We start from the raw sequence: 20,338 nt of genomic DNA on the forward strand, positions 1-20,338 counted from the left end.
TCTCTCATATTATAAATTCTCCCTCTTACTTTCTAAGCCTCCAGACAATTCCGTAACTTCAGCATTTATTCCTCTTAGACATAACAAGAACCTAGATGTTATCACTGACAGTTTAATCTTTTCTTAAGGAGAGTTTTAATTTGTAGAGAAATTATATTAGAATCAGTGCCTCTAAATACAAAAATACTTCCAAACCTATGTTCATTTTAGTATTTCACTGTAGCAGAGCCGCTCAGGTTCTCAGGTGATGGAGATGAAGAATGACACAGAAGATTCAGCCACTGAGATTGTGCCTTTTTTCCCCCTAACAGAAACGTCATTATGACTATGACAAAGACAACTTGAACACATGCATGCTAATCCATAAAGATATAATCCATCTTACTGAAACAGTACAATTTCAAAAAAAGGGTAACTTGATCATTAGAGTGCAAAATAATCTGGGAATGGAAACAAGTTTGTCACATGCCACCTTGCTTAGCTTTAAAATCAGCATGTCTATTTCATCTTGACACAGTCTTGAATTGTCCCTTAGTTACAGGAAACGCACACTTCTGCCCTCCCAACCCTGCCAGCAGGCAGCCTCATGGTCTGTCTTGCTGTTCTTAGCAAAAAAGGCAGGGTTAGAAATGCAACGGGGCCCAATTTTGCTATGACGAAGTCCTACTTCTGCCAGACAACTGTGACTTGACCTGTCAAGAACTATCCGCACGTCCACGTTTACACAAGCACTGTTATCCATGGTTCTGAAACTGAGAGTAAAGTTAAAGTACTTCTACTTTCTCCAGAAGAGGAAGAGAGAAACAGACAGAGATGTGAAAGCTCAAGAATTAAACACAAACATCTCCATGTACATCTTTTAACCACGCATGTCTCTCTCAAACATGTGCATAGAATATTTATTTTACAAGGAATGTGTACACACATGTTCCTCTTCTGCTGAGGGAGCTTTAATATATTATTTCTCATGTTTCCATCTCACATCTTGCTGCCAGTCACCTATCTTCCACAGCTGTTCTCTGAAGGCATCATCCATCATCTAGTTTTGTTGCACTGTGCATCTTTGGAGACAGTGAGGCACCTGAAGGATTCCAGAGTGGAGGCAGAACTGGCAAGCAGACAGCTTGAACAAACGTAATTTACTCCTGTAGTCTCATTATTTCTGTTGCATGCACGTGTCATGGTAACAATAAGATGACTGTGGTTCTTCATGTCCATCAAGCAGAGATTAAATGGATAAATAATGTTTCTGCCCTCAAGAAGCACTCTGAACAGCTTGAGTTGACACACTGAGATAGCCAACTTTGGCAGCCAGCTAGAAGTTGTCTTTTGTAACAGATAAACCTAGTCCACTAACTCCTCCCCCAGCTGCTTCCTAGCCAGTGCCAGTAATTCCAATTGACATTACAAATACCTTACAGGAGACCATAACATGGTTGCCTCTCTGTGAAAAATTAAAAAACCAAAACTTCTGTGTTACCTCAGAACACACCTGCTTACTCTGCATTGGTAACATGCATGTCCACGCTGAACTTGTGAACAGTTCGATTTTTAAGTCCAGGGTTTTAAACATTATTCTCTACAAGCGAGATCTCAAGTGTTGAGTCCCTAAACGCTTGGGAAAGAACAGTACCCAGGAGAACAAATGCTGACATGACAGCGGACCGAGGCTGCTTGAAAATTGACTGTTGGTCTGGTTGCTGTGTCACACTGCAGGGGATCTGCAAAATTTGACCTGAGCGGATCCCTCCCAGACATGCACAACCCTTCAAGAGCTGTGACAGGCACCCCAAGAACTGCAGCAGTAAGTCAGTGGGGGGAGAGGAGGCAGAGGAAAAGGATGGAGGTCATTTCAGTTCAAAGCATGAGTGAAGAAGACTGAGAAAGCCTCTCCATGGGACTGCTCTGTTGCAAGACGTCAGCAGAGCCCCTCCCGAGGTGAGCAAGAGAAACAGCGTGAGGTAAAGGAAGATATTCCAGGCTCCATTTAAACAGCTCCATCCATTGCAGTCACATCTACCAAAACCACTTGAACTACCCATTTATCACCTCCCTACTTTAAAACGAATCAATACCACTGCAGGACAGCAACTCTCTGTGCAAGCAGAAAACAAGATGGCCTGGAGTCCTTGGAAATTCTCCGTGTTCCTTACCAGCTTGATACCAACTCTGCCACTGTTTGCATCACACACAGCAGCGCTGTAGTGCTGCCCTGAACAGTGCAGCAGCTTCTTTGCTTCCAGCAGCTCCACGAGCCTTACGCTGTGAGTAGTGAAAGAGCCCCCTCTGCTTGCTTCTCCACAGACAGGAAAAGCACTTGTACAGAGCCTAAGTGCTTAATGAAAGGAAAGCACTCCTTTGCCAAAGGAGTATGTGGGATCTGTTAGGGACTCAGGAGTATGTTTGTTAAGAAAGTATTATTAAAGAGGAGAGCGACTACTTGAGAAACAGAGAAAGGTACGCTCTTAACACACACAGAGCTCTAGCTGTAATCGGCATCGTGTAACTCACAGTGGTTGAGTGGCTAAAAGATAGAGCCTGAAAGGGAGAGCCAGGCTCCACGAGCACACACACAGTGCTATCCGACTCCAGACAGTTCAGCAAGGAAAGCCAGGGAGAAATTAACTCATGAAGCGAGGGCTGGAAGGCAGCTCAAGTCCAACCACAGAAAGGAAAGACGAGGAACAACTCCTGCGCTCTCTAACCCTGCAAGTTTTTCTAGATGTACAATTCTATAGTAGATGACACAGTGGTTGAGGTGCCAGTGGTTGAGTTTTGTCACTACAAGATCCCGTACCACTGCTGCTTCTAGAGGAGATCCACCTACTGGGAAGGAAATCTCCTGGCACAGAACAGTTTCTGTTCTTTTTTTTTCCCCTCATCCATACTCTTGCTAGTAACATACATATTTAAAAAAGGAATGTATGTGGTTCCTCAGCTAAGAGAAACCACTCTAAATTAAGTTTTACCAACCTCATATGCAAATCAGCATATAATGGACTACCAATACCAGCCTTTATGTATTATTCATTTATTACATCCATCCTGTGCCTTTTGCAGCAATGTGTAGTCTGTGACAGGTTCATAAACAGCTCCAAAAGACAACTGCTGTAGATTTCACTTAACTCCTTATCTATCTGTTTTAAATGGATTAAACGACTGTGTCATTAAAACGCTTCAAGTAAGACTTTGATCATAAACTTCTCATCATTTTACAGTTATTGAATCTGATCCCTAATTAATGTTTTCCTGCCATATTTCTGTCTTCTGTTACCAGCCTGGTTCCCCATGAGCCCTGGCTCCTCAATTCTAGCACAACTGCTTTGTATGCCAGACCACCGCACCCTAACAACCCTCAGTTGAATCCGCTGATTGCCCAACCCAAAGGAACAGATGAAGTGAAGGAATTTCATTTGAGGTGGGGTCAGAAGGAGAGAGAAAATAATCCACAAAATACAAACCATGCAAAACACTTTTTACATATTCACGGCACAGCAGCATGACTGCAATTCTTTTCCAGAGTCCCTTTCTTGCAGGGAAGGGAACACCCAGGGCAAAAAGGGGAATTGGCAGTGTACTCCCTCATTCTTTGAAGAAAACACTTTTGTTATTTACTCAGAAAAAGAGTGAGAGGGAAAGAAAGCACTACTGAGGTCAGGGGGTTCCAGCCACAGAGCACCGCCGGGTTCCACTGGCCCTAAGGAAGGACGTGCCAGGCAGAGGATGCCCCAGCACAGGCAGCAGATGAGAGCCACTAAGCACAGTGAGGGGAAAGCTGCTGCAGATCTTGGAAAAAATACACTGGTCAAACGAGAAGCAACCAGTGAAAATGAAGGCAATGTCAAAATGACCCAGTCCATGAGAAAATAGGGTTGCTACTAGTCAAGAACAAAGTGTACACCAGTTTGCAACAGCTGGCACAGATGGAAGACCACAGAGTACCACTGAAATAATCCATTCCACATTTTAAGTTTTCATCCAAACTCAGTCAAGCTACAAAAACAGTAATTAAATGCAGTCCTAAATCCAGCTCCTTGCGTCGGTTTAGTCTGGGCAGAACACAGGAACCACAAAAGGTCCACACAGGAGGGATGCCTGGGAGACTCTCCAAGTGTTAAAGCTGGCACACAACCGGGGCCATCTTCTGCTTTAGACATTCATAAAGTCCTTTTTAGAAGAGAATGTCAGTATCAGGTCTTTTTAACACTTATATTTTCTCTTGAGAAGACGACAAATATTCTGAAAGAAAGAGGACTTCTTTATTTGTATTTTTTAAGGAAACCCATTTTCATCAGGCACAACAGAAAGATCTTAATAGTTCACATCTGGAAGGACTCCACAGTGAGAGAGGCTGTTGTCCTTCAGTAATCAGTACACGAGGGGAACAAGATGGTCCTTCAAATACCCAGTCACAGGAGAGCAGAAGTACCAACAGCAGTTCCAGAGAACAGCATGTCTGTTTCAGCTGTGAACTCTGTTGAAGTCACACGAAAGTGTTAAACTGAATGCTGAAAAACCACACATTTGATATGGAATAGGCTATTATGTCAACTTGCATAGTCCTTGCCAATGCAGAACACTGATGTTAATCATTCAGCGTTCTAATTATCTTACCATTATAGCAATTTCCCTGATGATCATCCTTTTTTTCCCCCCTTTTGCTGTTGTTCAGTGTTTTTCAATGATGCAGGCTGCATGGCTTGGACCACCTCTTCACCATCTGAGTGTTTCCAAAGAACATACCAAAGGCTGGGTTATTATCTCTCTGCATCATCCCCTTGGCTTACCAAGATGTTCTTAGTACTTATAAACAAAAGGATGTGGAAAGGAGGACGCTGCTCTGCTTCTGTCACCTCCCATGGCTGTGAACTGAAATGGAGAGGCTATGGAACCCCCTCAGATGTCAGTGCTAACCTCTCCTACACTGGTCTGGCAACACAGAGCATAGCAGTATTGCCCACAATGTGACAGCAAGGAACTACATCCTCACCATGGCCCAGCTGGAGCAACACTGCCCTAGTAACTGCAGTAGAGGAAGAATGCATTTATTTTCTTATTCACTCCAGAGAGAAACAGAGGCAAGATTTATCCAGTGGCTTCATTCCTACCCCAAAGGATGATGTACTTATTGGAGCACATTTCGCAGTGAGGAGACAGAAGCCAAGACACAAACAAGATCCTTGAACCAAGGAAGCAATCAGTTCATTCTGCCTTATCGACGCCATGTACATACAGCAACATTTTAATTAGCTTCTCCTATCTCTGACAGACATCCTGGGTCGCAGAGAAACCACCATTTACTTCCTACACTCACAAAATTTGGGAACAAATAAAAGGAGGAAGGAAGAAAAGAAAGAGTAGGAACCCAGTTCCCTCTTCCTTTTTACCCAAGCAATTCAATTACTTGCCAGACAGCACTAAGAATCCATTAGAGAAGAATATATCCTGCATTTGCTGTGGAAATCTTGCGGTGATCTTATCTGCCTCTCAGGTCAAGCTCAAAGCACAACTGTTTTTTTCTGCCAGCACAAGGAGACTTCATGCAGCACTGAAATCCTTTCAGATGGAGAGAGCCACGTCCTTATGTAGAATTTACACGAGTAAGAGAGGCTCATGGATAAACTGAAAGAATATGAGGAAATGCTACAGGGCAATCTATTGGATTCTGGGGGCTTTGAGTTAACTGCTCCAAGCAGCAAATTCAACGTTATCTTCATCTGACCGCATCAAGAAATAAATACTTCAGAAGCAGCCTTGCCCAGTAACAAGTTTTCAAGCTATCAGTGCGTAAATCGGCAGAAGGGCATCACCTCCAACATTCACACATATCTAAGGGGCTCAGTCTCTTTCTGATCCCCTGGAAGCATGCAAGGAGCATTAAGATGAACAGAATACCAAGGAGCTGAGGGAGCAGGGGATTAAAGGGAAGGCTCAGGAGGAAGGCACTGGTGAACTGACCAACAGCTCTGCTTTGTTGGACATTGAGTATTTTTTCCCTAGGATACTTGAGAGAAGGGTCCACACAAAATCTCCAGGTGCAGACACAGGTCCATTTTCTGAATGCCAACAGCTGCACCATACTCAGAAGATATGAGAGATTCTGGGAAAGCATACAAACCAGAAGACATTGCACTTTCAATCTTCAAATTACTCCACCCTGGAAGTTATGTGCCACCTCAGCATGGCCGCTACACAGCAGGGAAACTGTTCTGTATGTTGTACAACCCCTGTTCCTTCCCACCATCCATCTGAAAAGGACCAGACTGAAAGAGATAGTCACCCTCCCCCATTCGAGCTTGTGAGCAGTCTGGGAACGCAGGAACAGTCTGACAGCTGCTATGGCTGCAGCAGGTCCAGGGAACCACCCCAGGCTACACCCTATGTCTGTTCTCATCCTGAGCGATTCCTTCCCTCTCTGTTTAACCATCTTTATCCTCTCTGACCACTGATTCTAACACTTGCATGCAAACATACGTACCTATACATAATCAAATCCACTGATGCTGCATTTAAATTTTCATGCTGCCACACCATAGTACTATCAATCGTAACTCACAGATGTCTAATCATACTTTTTCTTGCACACTGAGCACACCAGCCTATAAGCACCCCTGACTCCTAAGGAAATCACCGTGAGCCCAGCAGCTCTAGCTGTGATGGGTCTAGAGGGAAAGCAGTTCCACAGCTGAGCTCCCTCAATGAGACCGCCCTGCCAAAAGCTCTTCACATCCCCTTACTCATAAAAAATGAGAAAATTTCTGTAATTACTACTGATTGCAAGCCTGGTAGCATCACACAGAAAGAAAGAAAGAATATATCCACTGGAAGAAGACCAAAAATATACGAGAGGATCTCTGTGGAGACTACTCTTGCTGAGCAGCCTTCATGTTGCTGATTTTTCAAGTTTTTCATCTTACCAGAGCCAGAATCACAATGAAGTCCTTTTTCAAAAGCAGTGGCTTTGTTCTGAAAGGTCACAATCTCGACCAAACATCTTCTGTTGTGTTCAACATGCACACTACATTTCAGGGAATTTTTATTTCATTTTAAATGCCCTGCCAAAAATGCAAAGAACAGGCACACTGTATTATTTCAAGTATGCAAGGCTTAAGCATTGATCCGGGAAGCAGCAGTGCTCCTGATGTGCCAACCTCCATGCTTGGGCAAACACAGAAGCGTGACAGATCACCTGGGAATCCTCCCATTGGTATTTAGCACAACGGGGCTTTACGGACAGCACTGCTCCTTTGCGGACTGTTGTCAAGTTTCCCTTCTGCTATCTGATAAAATTCTTTAGGGGAAACTCCTTTTCTTCACGCAGTTCTCTGTCTCCAGGTTCCAGACAGGCGGTAGGTCAGCCTGCTCAAAGGAAAGGGTTGTGGGCTGTAAGATATCAACATCTTGCACCCTTGAATCCCCCTGGCAGAGACCACATAAGGAGAACGCATCTCTCCAAATCACACTGCCCTTTCCATCAAAGTACCTCTCCATTTTCTCTTGTTTATCTTAACATCGTTACCGCTGCTTCCCACTCTTCAACTGTGGCAGGAAACAGGCAGATTTTCTTCTCCTCAATGCAAGAAAAAAAAAGTTGGCTGAACTCTGACTTCATTTCTTCTCCATAATCTAGGTAAGACATCCCGGCCTTCTGTCCCTTGGAGACAGCGCTGAGTATTCCGCATACCAAGTAGCAGAGGAAAAATCCTGGGCTGTAACCAGGGTCTCCTTATCAGATGAAGGAAACTATTGAACAATATTACTGAAAACTTGGACTTTGCACAGCCCAGTGGCAAAATGCCAGACTATAACAGAAGTGGCAAAAGCAAGGACAGCAGGAGACTGTAACCTATTGTTTTGCTTTCAAAAATTTGGAAGTAATTGGGTCATCAAACAAAGGCTGAAATGATAAGTAATGAAAAAGCTAAAAACCAAACATGGAGAGAGCTTTAACTTAAGAATATGGTGTTTAGCCACAGAAATCCAAGGACAAGCACAAAGCTTCAGTAAACAAACCTTCCCATGCATTATTTTCCCTATCTGGTTCAAAATGACATTCTTGTTTTGCTTCTGTGACATCACAGCAGAATTCAAAGCAGCAGAAAAGCTATAGAAAAAGAACCAACAACCGAAAACTAATCTGTGCCATCAAATGACTACACAGTAAAAGCAGAAAATTATAAAGGGACAGTCACTCTTATTTCCAGAAACTTTGCTTTTTCTCTGTTGCCTGATAAGTAAGATTGGAGGAGCTGAAAATGTGAAGCCTCTGTTTAATGCAGCTGTGTCTGTCTATCCAGCCTGAGCTTCCCCTGATATCCTGATTCTGGGAAACCAGTGCAATGCTGTTCTTGCAGAAGAGTCATCTGTAGTTGCTGCTTACTAACATTTCATCACCTATCATTGCATATTGTTGAGAGAGCATTTTATGAATAAAAACATACCTGCAAATTTATCTGTAGCTGAAATCACTCTTACTCTTCTTCCTATATAACACTAACCGAGCAGTGTCTTTATCATCATGCTTTCTGCCCATGACAGCTGTACACACACAGATTAACCCCAGAATTATTGCTTTACTGACCCCCTACCACACAACCAAGCCTTGAACAAGTTTGAAAGCCCCAGTTTGTTCAGCAGTAACTGCTCAGAAAACGAGGCTCGTTTCAAACCAGCTTTCTTCTCCTGCTGCAAGACACAGTGCTTGCTTCCTGCACAACCCGTGCAATCTAGCAGCAGCCTCCTCAATATGGTAGCACCCCCACGTGCATTTGTGCTCATCACCAGTTCTGCTCTAACACCGATGCCCTCTTGCAGTTTGTGCTGCACGTATACAGGTGCAGCAGCCTTTTCCAGAAGGCCATTTCCCCTTCCCCAGCTCCCTCCCCACGCTGCTGCTCAGGTAGCAGTGCTCAGTGCAGGGACCTTCTCCTGTTTCAGAGCTGTTCTGGAAGTTCAGTGCTCACTCTTCCTCCCCTCTGCTCACCTAATGAGCTGTGCAACGCCACACAACTGCTGATATTTTCAGGGACGGTGTAGAAGTAGTACATTAATGAATTTATTATGGATTTTTGTGTTAAATGTATTATGCAAATGTTAATCAGTTTCTGCAGAACTTCAAGAAAGGTGCTGCTTGAAATAAACAATATGGTGTTAGCTCAGGCAGTAAAATTCAGAGCTCCAGTTGTTGAATATTCAATGTGCGAATCACTGAAAAAAAAACTTTTTTAAAGGGTACATTGGTAAAATTTCCCTGCACAAGTATGAACCTGTGTGCTCCTGGTCCCTGATGCTAACAGACATTAGCAAGTCTGTTCTGTGCATGTCCTTGTTTGATTAGACATCCACTTTGCACATCGCATTTATCAGGGCCACTGAGGCCAACAAACTGCTTCTCCTTGAACCGCTGCAACTTGCTGACATGTTTATGCTTCTCTTCTCTGATCCCAAGGAACACTTCTAATTCCTATTAATTCTAATAACGACAATGAATTCAGAATTAGCATGCACAAATATTTGCATAGCCTCAGCTAATTCAGTGCCATGTGGTCCTCAAGGCTTGGAGCATGACTGGTGTTGCACTCCTGTTTCTCACTGCTTTGAGGACAACCTCCCATAGCCTATCCACATGCACAAGAACCAAGACGTTTTCTCCCAGATAACAGCCCAAACTGAGTGAACACTGTAGGGATAGTTCTTTCCCTAGGATTCATTTGGGCAGCACTTCAGCACAGACCTTTAGCAGCCCACACAGTAAAGCAGTTCAGTCATAGCTTAGCCCAATGAGCTCAAGCAACAAATGAAGTGAAAGTACAGCAAAGAGGGTTTTTCTCCCACTAACCAGCAGCGTACACATTCAGTGACACTGCAGTGCTGCTCTAACCACTGGCACATCACTGCCCCACAACAACATTTCTCTCACCACCCACAGCACCTGATGTGCTCAGTCTGGGCTGCAGTCAGCCACCTGGCTCTGCACATATTCTCCAATGCCTTGAACATCCCATGCAAGCATCCCAGGTCTCTGATTTGTCACAAATGGATGCTCATAATGCCCAGGCTATAAGCTTACAGTGAGTAGTAGGACATTTAAGTCACAGGGAGACTCCTGAAAGCGTAAGGGTAGCTGCAAATACATGAAAATCTATTTGCTATGAAGCTAAGAGTTAGGAATGTAAATCTCTGTGCCACTGGGTCAGAAAACTAGTACCAAATGGTACAAATTTAACCAAGGCAACAAATATTTACTACAAGTGTTTTTTCTGCTGATGTTTTGAGCAAAACTGCACTGACCCCAGCACAGCCTCTCTGCCAATGCACTCAGGGCAGATACACACCTTCTTACATCAGTGAAGCCATGGTGCAGTCTGTCAAGTTCAGAAGATAACCTCTGCCTGTAAAAGATGAGCTTAGTGCTGATAAAATCCAGCAGGAATTTGTGGATATGTCACAGACTGCTCAGCAGCCCCAGCCACTTCCACATGGTCCCACGAATCTCAGTGTTCTGAGTGAGGCAGCACATCTACATCACAATGGGATGCAGACCTGAACCTGCACCTTCCATTTAGCTGGCCTTCCTTCCACTGTGCTGCCTGCTGTATGTTCTCAGGTATTCTATTTCATCATTAAATCCTGCTGAAGCACACACAGGTCTGTTCCCATGCCTTGCCAAAAGCTATATCTGACTCAAGAGCTGCACCAGTGGTGCTGAGCTTAACCACCTGAGGTTTTCAATGTGGGCAAGCTGTGCCTCGGAGGCTAACACAGAAAGCACCTAGATAACCCAAGCAGTAGTCCCACAAGCATTTGAGAGGTCAATTAGGAAACCTTGAAAGACTGTGTGCCTTGAAGTTTTATAATAGTGTAAATGATTCATTCATCATTCTTCACTGGTCACATAATGAACAGTTAGACTGCTAAATGACCTCAGCCTTGCCTTGGGCTCTTAACTCCAAGCTAGTTACTGCCAGGCCGCCAAATTCCTAACTATTAAATTAGTCATTAACTCTTAAAGAGGAGAAACGCTCTCTGTTCACAGGAGTTCACCCAGAAGAACCTGCTTGGAGTACAGCTCCCTGCACTGTTCTGCTGCTCCCTCAAAACAGGACCATGAGATCACTCTGGATTCCCCAGCACCTTCAGCATCCGTGGGCATTTGACTCCTGGAGCAAAGTTTAATACAGCAGAGAGCAGCCAACCTGCTCTGCCTGCAGAGCCTCCCCTGCACAGAGCCACTTGCCTGGGGGGACCAACACAACAGGCCCATGCTAGCCTAGGCAGGTCTATCAAAGTGACCTAAAGCAGACCAATAGGGCAGACTCCGCAGAAACTAGCCTCTATTTAATTTAAACAACTTTAACCTGCTCTCTCTGTAACTCTAACAACTATATCAGATACTCTCACTAAAAAAAGTCTGCCTGCAAAACTTGCTTATTTCTTGTCTTTAAGCCATTAGAGCTACAACACAAACAGCACTGAAGTAGACAAGTGGTTTATTCTTTAATTTGTGCAAAAATAATCCATTTAGAGCCTGGAAGAAACTAAGATTTAATTTAACCAGATAAATATCTTAAATTGTAAAATGGTCAATAACAACAGCAAAGGAATTAATAAAGTCACATTAGTATGAAAAAAATACCCCCAAAGTACCTCTTGTGGAATAAATTTTTCTCTGGCAGCTCCTTTGTGGACACTGTAATAGACAACTTAGTCTCTTGTATTCCAACAGCAAAATTTAGTCTAAACACCAGCTTCTGATGGGGGAAAACTTTTCTGATGCGTGTTCCCATACGATATAGACCTACAGTAGGCCCAGCCTTAGAGATCTCATTTCCATAAGCAGCTTTAGCTGAGACAGGCTAGGAAGAGCTTCAGGTCACAGAGCAGACCACCCTAATCCATCCTGATACTGCACCCAAAGCTGCCCTGTGTGCCAAACCCCCAGCACGCAGGGGTTGAGGCGAGCCCAGCTAGCAGAGCCAGCACAGCACTCTGGCTAGCTTACAGTGCTGCAGTGATCAGGTTAAATAAAGCAGCCTAAAATTACTCTGCTGTGTGTCATACAAAAGCATTTCTCTTTTGTTCCTCTTCCATATTAAAAAACACCATGTAAAAACCACGTTCCCCTCCTGCTGCGTAGGGTGGTTTTCAGACAGAAACTCCTACTCATAACTAGCTAGTCAACTCTTTTCAAAGCTCTTTGAGATAATGGGCAAAATAGGTTATTTCAATATGTATTATAACATTGCATTTTTATAACTCCTGATATTACATTATGACCAGCAGAAAGGTCAGACAAACAATTATTATAGACGATTAATTAGGGCTCTCAAAGTTGATCAGTTCAGAGCCCGTGCCAAACCATGAGCCTTTCACATAACCAGAACACCCTCACAGAGTCTCATGGAGTCTCCAGCATCCTCTTCCAGTGACCGTTCAGATTTCTTTCACTTCCAGCTTCCATAGGTGATGCCTTTTACTCAGAAATCAGCAATGAATGAGGCTGCTAGCTTGTTTACGGGACTGGAGAAAATTTTCAGGCCCCAATACATCTCAGTATAAAAAAAATAAAACCTCCTTTTTTTTGTTGTTGTTTTTAATCTATACAGACCCACTCATCAGACTCTAACTGGAGCTTCATTTTTCCACCAACCAGCTGCGAACTAATTACAAGGACTTCTAACTAGTCCTGCTCCTGTACCAAGCATATGGTTCCAATTAAGTCAAACTGCAGCTGATTTTAATCAATCTTCCTTAAAGCAGTCAAAGTTGAAGAATCTCTTTTCCTTCAGCTCAAAGAGTAGAGGAGAGCAGGAAAAGCAGGAGAGTAGTATTTGCATAAGGAACACTTCATATCCGCTTGGTTGCCCGTAAACACAAGGCTCCTAGCAGTCAGAAATGCTAATTGAACACTCTTCACGAGTCTTTCCTCCCACTTCATCCCAAAAGCACTGATTTGATCGGTCTCTTTTGTTCCCGGCCAAGTTGCACGTTTCCACCAGCAACTTGGGAAGACCATCCAGATCATCTCTCACAACTAACAAACCAAACCTCTCACTGACATCTCAGCATATCTGCCCACCATAGGCCGAGCAGCAAAAAGCAGATTTCTTTTCCCGGATTAAAGACTCATCCTATTTTGCTTCATCAAAAGACAGTAGGGGAGAGGAGATAAAATTGTTTAGTTAAACCCGCTCTTTTCATGTATTATTTGAATCCTTCTGCTGAGCAACTATTCAGATAACATCCTGGGTGACAGGGGAGGCACCTCAGCAGGGTGTCATTTCCCTACAGTCCCAACATTTCTTGTGCTTTTGTAATCTGAGGTTTTTATTAGCAGTAAAGACCTGAGCAGTGAGTAATATCCACGCGGAAGTCTTTATACCAGTGAAGGAAAATCAATGCAGCCTGCAGCTAGGTGTCAAGAGCCAAGGGGTTTCGGAAGAGGAGGTGTGCGGAGGCAGAGAACGCCTTCAGTAATTCAAGTTGTCCCCACACAAGAACACAAAGAGATGTCAGATGTTCTGTACACAGCTGCAGATACCTATCAGTAGCTCTGTTTGTTTATTTGCTAATATTGAGCTTCAGGAGCGCGAATCATACACCTATCTAACACAGAAGTGCCTTCCCATGTGCCCTCTGGGTGGTGTGTCCGGCCCCACAGGTCACACAACGGCCTACTGCTAGCAGCAGCCAAAGCAGAGATGAGCAAAAGCCACGTGCTTTTGTTCTGAGACACGGGGATACAACGAGGCAGAAAGTATTTCTGAAACCGTCTTTCATTCCCACACGTCAATACAGTCAAACCCTGATGTTTCTGGCAAGGAAAACATTAGGTGTATCCTCAGATTTCATTCACCACACATGGCTGTGAGCTCAGACAGAATTCAGCCCAGTGTAAAGTAGTCAAAGCCCTGGTTCTAAATCCCGTCTCTTCCAAATTCACAACCTCAATACGTCCCTCTCATGCATCTTTCATTCAGTTGATATAGTTCCAGAAAGTTGGAGGTTTTATTTTAAAAACCAAACTACAGATAGAGATTTGTCAGGAATCTTCTTCCTACCTCACTTAATGTCACCCATACTCTCTTCCACCTCTATTTGGTTTGGGAGTGTAACGTGATGGAAAGCACAGCAATGACAGCAGAGCAACAAGGTCCCAGGCTGCAGCAAGTGAGGATTTGCTCAAAGGCAACAGCCATGGGCACAGAAATAAAGGAAAGAAGCTGCTTACCTTTGGAGGGCCTCAGGCGTGCAGGGATCTCCAGCAAGATCCCCCTGCCTGCACTGCCAACCCTTAAATGAGGGCTGGGAAGGGGTCACACAGCTGCATCGCATTGCATTGCTTGCACCTGGGCTCCCCTGGGTTGGCCCTGCCTTCCCCCCAGGTGCTCCATCACTGCTTCAAGCCATGACTTAGCATTTCCACTACAGGTACCATGCTTCTCTCACATTCACCATTACAACCATTTTTCTGTCCAGTACAATTTCCTTGTGATCTCTGTATCTGAAGTTTGTCTTATTTTTTTTATCCACCCCTTGTGATAAAGGGAAGTTATTTTAACCCCATCATTTCCTAGTGATTTCTTACATTCTTCATGGGAATAGATAATGTGTCAAACTTACAATATCTCGGTGACCTTACCCGAGTGTTTGATAATATTTTCAACATATTTTCTCAACACCTATAGAAGAAAGGACCAAGCACAGCCCTGCCAAAAAAAGACCTGTGGGGTCACTCTAAGCTCGGCCTATCAAAATATTTTAGACTCCAAGTAACTAAAAAACAGGGAAGCTGATGCTTTCTCCTCTGAGGAGTTCTGAAATCTTTACCATTCAGGTAGGCAAATACTGATCAATGCTGACACTTGAGCATTTGGTTTCCATGTTCCTGTATTTCCGTTCTCTTCTCTACTCCTCTGAAGCTGCTGCTTTTGGCAACCACCTCTCAGATACAAGTGGGAAGCCAGGGAAGAGAAGAGCATCTTGTTCTCAGTCTAGAACTATGTCGCTTCTTCTTATACCATAAAAACTCAGCTATTGAAATGTTAACTGATGCTGATCTCCACCGATGACCAGAAGGCAGACAATTAGCAAAACTACACTGAAGGCTTCAGATCTTTCCACTTTGAAAGTGAGCCTTAAAAACCTGATGTTTCGGTACACATTCTGCTCACAAAGAAGCAGAAGTGCTTCTAACAGGTTCTTAGTGACACCAGACAAAGCATTCCCAGGTAGACTGATAGTTGTATACAGAAAGAAGAGTCAAACTCACCCAACTGGTGAAGAGGCTCCGGCTATGCAGCATTCCCCCACAAAAAGCAGCCCGGGTCCAAAAGATATCCCCCCTCCCCCTGGCTAGCCCTTATATGAGCCCAGGGGGGTCTGCACCCTGGCTCCACCCCCTCTGGCCACCTGGGGAGCACAGCTGCAAACAATTGACCCGTGCTCCCTTGGCCAGCCACACCCCTTCACCATGTGCTCAATCACCAGTTCAAGCCGTTTCCTAACAGTTCCCCTACAGCATCTTAAGGGCAGCATCAGCAAATAAAGCAGAGCATCTCTCGGCATCAAGAAGAAAACAGGGAATTCCTCTGGTCAGGCCTCCCTAGCAAGCCAACAGCCATTGTAAGACAACAATGGTAGATTAAATGTGACTTGAGCGTGTTGTAACCTACACCGAAACCAAAGCTGCTGCTATGTATTTTGGAGACCTGAGCATCCAAACACCAGCCCAAAGCTTTCATCTCCTGATGACTGAAAACCAATTAAAGGAGAACCAAGTGACAGGTTTCACACTAAACATGGCTCAGCAGAGATGCTCAGCAGCTCTTAGCTCCCTGCTTTATCAAAGCTGTCACTTCCCCTGTCTCTAAGAATTGGTAATAAAAAAAAATTTGATTCGCCTCTAATGGGTGTCAGGATAAAATCAATGATCTGTCTGAAATGTGAGTAATTTCAAAACTACAAGTTTTTTACCATGAACCAATTTACACAAAAATAGGGGAAGAAAGAGAGAAAGAAAGAAAAATTAAGAGAATGAAATGCTACAATGCTGAGTTGTTCAGCATATCAGAGAGAACAGCAGGGAGAGAGAACACTGTTTATAGCAAGATGGGCTTTGATTAAGCAAACATGCTCAGGTTCTTGTTCTTTCCAGCACCTTTTGACAGAAAATACTATAAAAGCTTGAAGCAGCTCCCATGCCCCTTCTCTGCACAAGAAAGCTGTTACGAGAACGTGAGCAGTCTGGACGTACAGTCACTCGACTGCTGCAGGCTCCCTTGCCCTCCCTTCAGGGAAGGTGAGACTTCACTGACCTCGCCAGAATGAAAAACTGAAAACCTTCTGCCGTACAGAACAGCACCTACGTCAGCAAAAGGTAGAACACCCACAGTAGCACAGCAAAACAAACACACCCTTTCATCCTTCTGACTCCGTACCTCCTGCCTTTCACTGACTGTGCTCTGGTGAAATCTTCTCAACGGCACTGATGCTTCCGGGCTTGGAAAACTGATACCTACTGAGGCCACAAACTGGTGGTCTCCATCTCCATCCCTGGGAACAGCAGTGGAGTCTCCAGTACAGATGGATCTCCAGTTTGCACAACGCCATACTGTTTGGCCCTGCGCTTAAGCTGCTGCTTGGCACAAACGAAGTTGTGAACTGATGACTCATGGTAATGGTGGTATTTAACATGGAGCAGCTTTTAAGGCTTTCATGAAGAAAAAGAAGAGGTTCCAGACAAACATATTGAAAAAGACAACTGCACTTGCGTGACTGGATCCAACACCAACACGTTTCCATGACACACAGATAAAGGTGCATTGGTGCAGTTCAGACAGTCTTCCTAAAAACACCTTGCCGAAACCGAGGGAAATGAACTTGCATGCTGTATGGTTCAATTTGGCACATTTGTTAGAACAGCTACAATGATGGTAGCAGGCTCTCCAGCCACACTGAACTTCCAAATTTCATACCTGCATAGTTAGCTTCTCCAGTTTCATTTCCAGAGATCTGTTCTGCTCTTCCATCTTGCTGCGTTCAGCTTCCAGCTCCTCAATCTTCAGCCTAGAGAGGAAAGGAAAGACAATAAGCACTGCATCCTTGCCCAGCCCCTCCACAAATAATCAAGTTAAAAACTGAAATCACAAACAGTGGCAGATGATTCTTGTACTCCAATATCCAATATCAATCCAATATCACAAAGCTATACTGCTGAGATAGTTCAAACTTAGAACTCGAAGATCCAAGTTTGCATGATTAAAATTCTGAAAGCAGAAAGTCAAAATACACAACTTGAACATAAAGCAAATTCAACTTAGATACTTCCTGAACCAGAGAATGAGTCAAGATGATCATGTTCAATAACCACCAACAGCTGAAATCTCCACGCATGTGTCAGATCTCTTTTTGATCTGATTTATACTATTGGCCTTCACAACGCTCCTTGGCAGTAAGTTCCAAAATTTAATTATGTGCTGTATGAAAAATTAGTTCATTTTGTTTTATACTTCACATGTGATTATTTCACTGAGCGCCTGTTAGTTCTGCTGTGAGAAGTTGTGAATAATTGTCCCATCCTTCCCTCTCCAAACTACTCTACAGGCCTCCCCCCGTCCTTTCCTGAAGAATCTCACTTTAGCCTTTCCCCATATTGAAGGCTTTCCATATTTCTGCTCATCATTATTGCCCATCCTTGTTGTTCCTCAAATTTTATATGGGCTTCTTGCCATGAGAAGAGCTAGATCTACAAACAGCACTCAGATGTATTCAGTAGTGTGAAGCTGTTTTCTTCCCAGCTTCTAACTCCAGCATTCTATTTGTCTTTTTAACTTACTTTATATTTTTAGAAAACTGTTCACAATAATGTGGGATCTCTTTCTTGAGCAATAACAGATCGTTTAGGGCCCGCTACTGTACAAGTAAAAGTAAAGGTGTTTTTTCTTATGTGCATGGGTTTTACATTTATTGATGTTCAACTTCATGTCCCATTTTATCGAGCAGTATAAGATCCTTCTGAACTGCTAGCAGCCTGGTAAGCAGCATCATTTCATATTACCTCAAACTGTCTCCTCACTACTCACAAACTCCTTTTTTGTACTGGAAAATTCTCAACACAAAGCATTCTAGGATCTCATAGAAAACCCTCCATACTGTGAAAAATGAACATTTATTCTTTGATTTTCCATCTTTTAACTTTGCGTGACAGAAGTTAATGGAAGAAAAATGTATCAAGCTTCACAAACCATAAAGATATTATCTCTGACTCAGGAAATCCTAGAGACAATACATTGGAGGCTAGGAGAGCCTTCTAGCAAAGTATCCCAGTAGCTCTGCCATATTTGCAGGGGCATCCAGAACTGGCCATCAGCACAGACAGTATACTGGGACAAGCAGCAGCCCTCTGTGGGGCTTAGCTCTTATTAATCCAACAAAAAAACCTCCTTTCTTTTTCCATTCAGGTTTCTTTGAGACCTTCAGCTCAAAGCTTTTTGAAAGGTCAAAAATTTATATCAACAATGCCAGCTTTAACCAAATGGTTTTTCAGTTCTTTGGAGAACTCTATCGAACTTGTTACCCAGGAGAAATTATTATAAAATGTTCAGTATAACATTTTTGTTTGCATTTCAGTACAGAGTACACGAACTTCAACACTCTGAGAACCCAGCTCCCTCATTTTGACTTCTTGTGATTAAATGTGCAATTAATACATATTAACATTGATATCTGCATCCAATTTTCAGAGGATGTTTTTCAAGAATAATTTTTTAAAATTAATTATCTTGCTTGATAACACGCACTTTTAAATTATCTAAATTAAGCTGAAAATCTTTGCACCGTGACAATAAACAATATGTCCATCTGCCATCATCCAGAAGTTATGCAACAGAAATTTCAGGTACAAGTGAGGAGTCATCCCTCCTAGAAACAGGGCAAGAGAGGGAAACGCTACAAACTTCCTCAGAAGCCGGCTCATCTACATGTTCAGCAGAGAAATGTCTCCCTTATAAATATGCAGCTTCAATTGCTTAAATTATTTGTAAGCCTGACCCCTGCTGGTAATTTTCAGATTTTATAAAGGATCATTGTTTTCTCTCTTGGACGCTTCTAAGATGCAGACGAGAGGCTTTTAGCATTGTCGAGGCCATTAAAATAGATCATCAATAATTTCCAGAAGAGATGCTAAGCTCGCAGGGATGGAGGATGCTGAAGAAGCAGGAGACTGAAAAGGTCGGAAAAAATGGAAATTCAAAATGGAATTAATGCTGTTAATGGTGTGTTTCTAAATGGATTGCTGAGCAGAGCACGAGAACAGCAACACTTTTCTGTGAGGAAGAACAGCAAAGCAGCTCCTGAAAGGTCAGAGGCAGACACAGGACCCCCATCAGTGCCTTCTCCGTACTCCACAGGCTAAATTTTTACTTCGAACAAATTTTTCCCCATCCAGCCCCTATATAAGCTGTGGTGCTGCTGGCTGTCTGCCTGCACATCGCTCTGCACAGAGCTCAGGCCCTTATCTAAAATCACTCACAGCCATCACCAGAAAACATTTGCAAAAGACCTGAGGGACAAACAACGTGTAACAAGGGGAGGCTTAAGTGGTTACATTTCCAAATATTTCCCCTGCAATTTTAAGATGTATTCATTCGTTCCTGCCCTTCGTATCTGCCCAGGTGGGCAGCAGGCCGCAGCTCAGCCCCGCTCACCTGCAGAGCCAAGGCTCCTGGATGGCTGGAAACACTGCTGGAGCCTCTGCACAGGGAGGTTCTCAGGACTCACTAGTGCTTTCATGACTTAGCCCTCTTCTAACCTATTTTTAACACTGTTAAGTGTCCTGGATCCGCAGCGGGAAAGCATTAAGAGCCGTTAGGAAACAGTTTGTGCTGTTCTAGCTTTGCTTTACAAGCCCTGGGGAACACTCCCCAATGGCAAAGAGAGAGAAGCAAGGGAAATCCTATCTATATATAAACACAGCAAAGCATTTGCAGCTGGTGGTTAAGATACAGCAGTTAAATATTGAAAAATATTTACATGCTTGGCACAGGAGTTTTTCTTTTAAGCGAATTCAGGTACAGGGCCAACTGCAAGCTGCTTCTGGATGCTCCAGCATCCATGCAGGCAGCCTTAGTCTGCATGCACCTTGCACACACTCTGTCCAGGGACGTCTGCAGGAAGATCGGTGAAGCCATTTTATCACCGATTTGCATGCCTCCACTTGTTACACCAGGGAGTTACTTTCAGGTGGGGAGAACAATCCAAGATACATTCATGTGAGGAGAACACAATGCAGAGTACAGAAACACCGGGGTACAGCATAACCATCTATCAACTTAATGTC

The 20,338-nt window shown here is 43.6% G+C and overlaps 1 protein-coding gene across 13 annotated transcripts in view; it reads right to left on the reverse strand.

Moving 5' to 3' along the window:
* MAD1L1 (MAD1 mitotic arrest deficient like 1) overlaps window positions 1–20,338 on the reverse strand; it is a 380,749-nt gene that overhangs the window by 183,084 nt on the left and 177,327 nt on the right. For 11 of the 13 annotated variants that reach the window (XM_021412108.1, XM_021412106.1, XM_021412115.1 and 8 more), the window contains one exon: window positions 16,977–17,067. In XM_021412108.1, coding sequence (XP_021267783.1) covers window positions 16,977–17,067 — 91 coding nt within the window. Of the gene's footprint in view, window positions 1–10,334; window positions 10,431–15,271; window positions 15,322–16,976; window positions 17,068–20,338 lie in introns of those variants that run through there. The other 2 variants (XM_021412119.1, XM_021412121.1) reach the window with 2 other exon arrangements.

Source organism: Numida meleagris, chromosome 13 (genome assembly GCF_002078875.1).
Source record: "Numida meleagris isolate 19003 breed g44 Domestic line chromosome 13, NumMel1.0, whole genome shotgun sequence".
NCBI lineage: Eukaryota > Metazoa > Chordata > Aves > Galliformes > Numididae > Numida > Numida meleagris.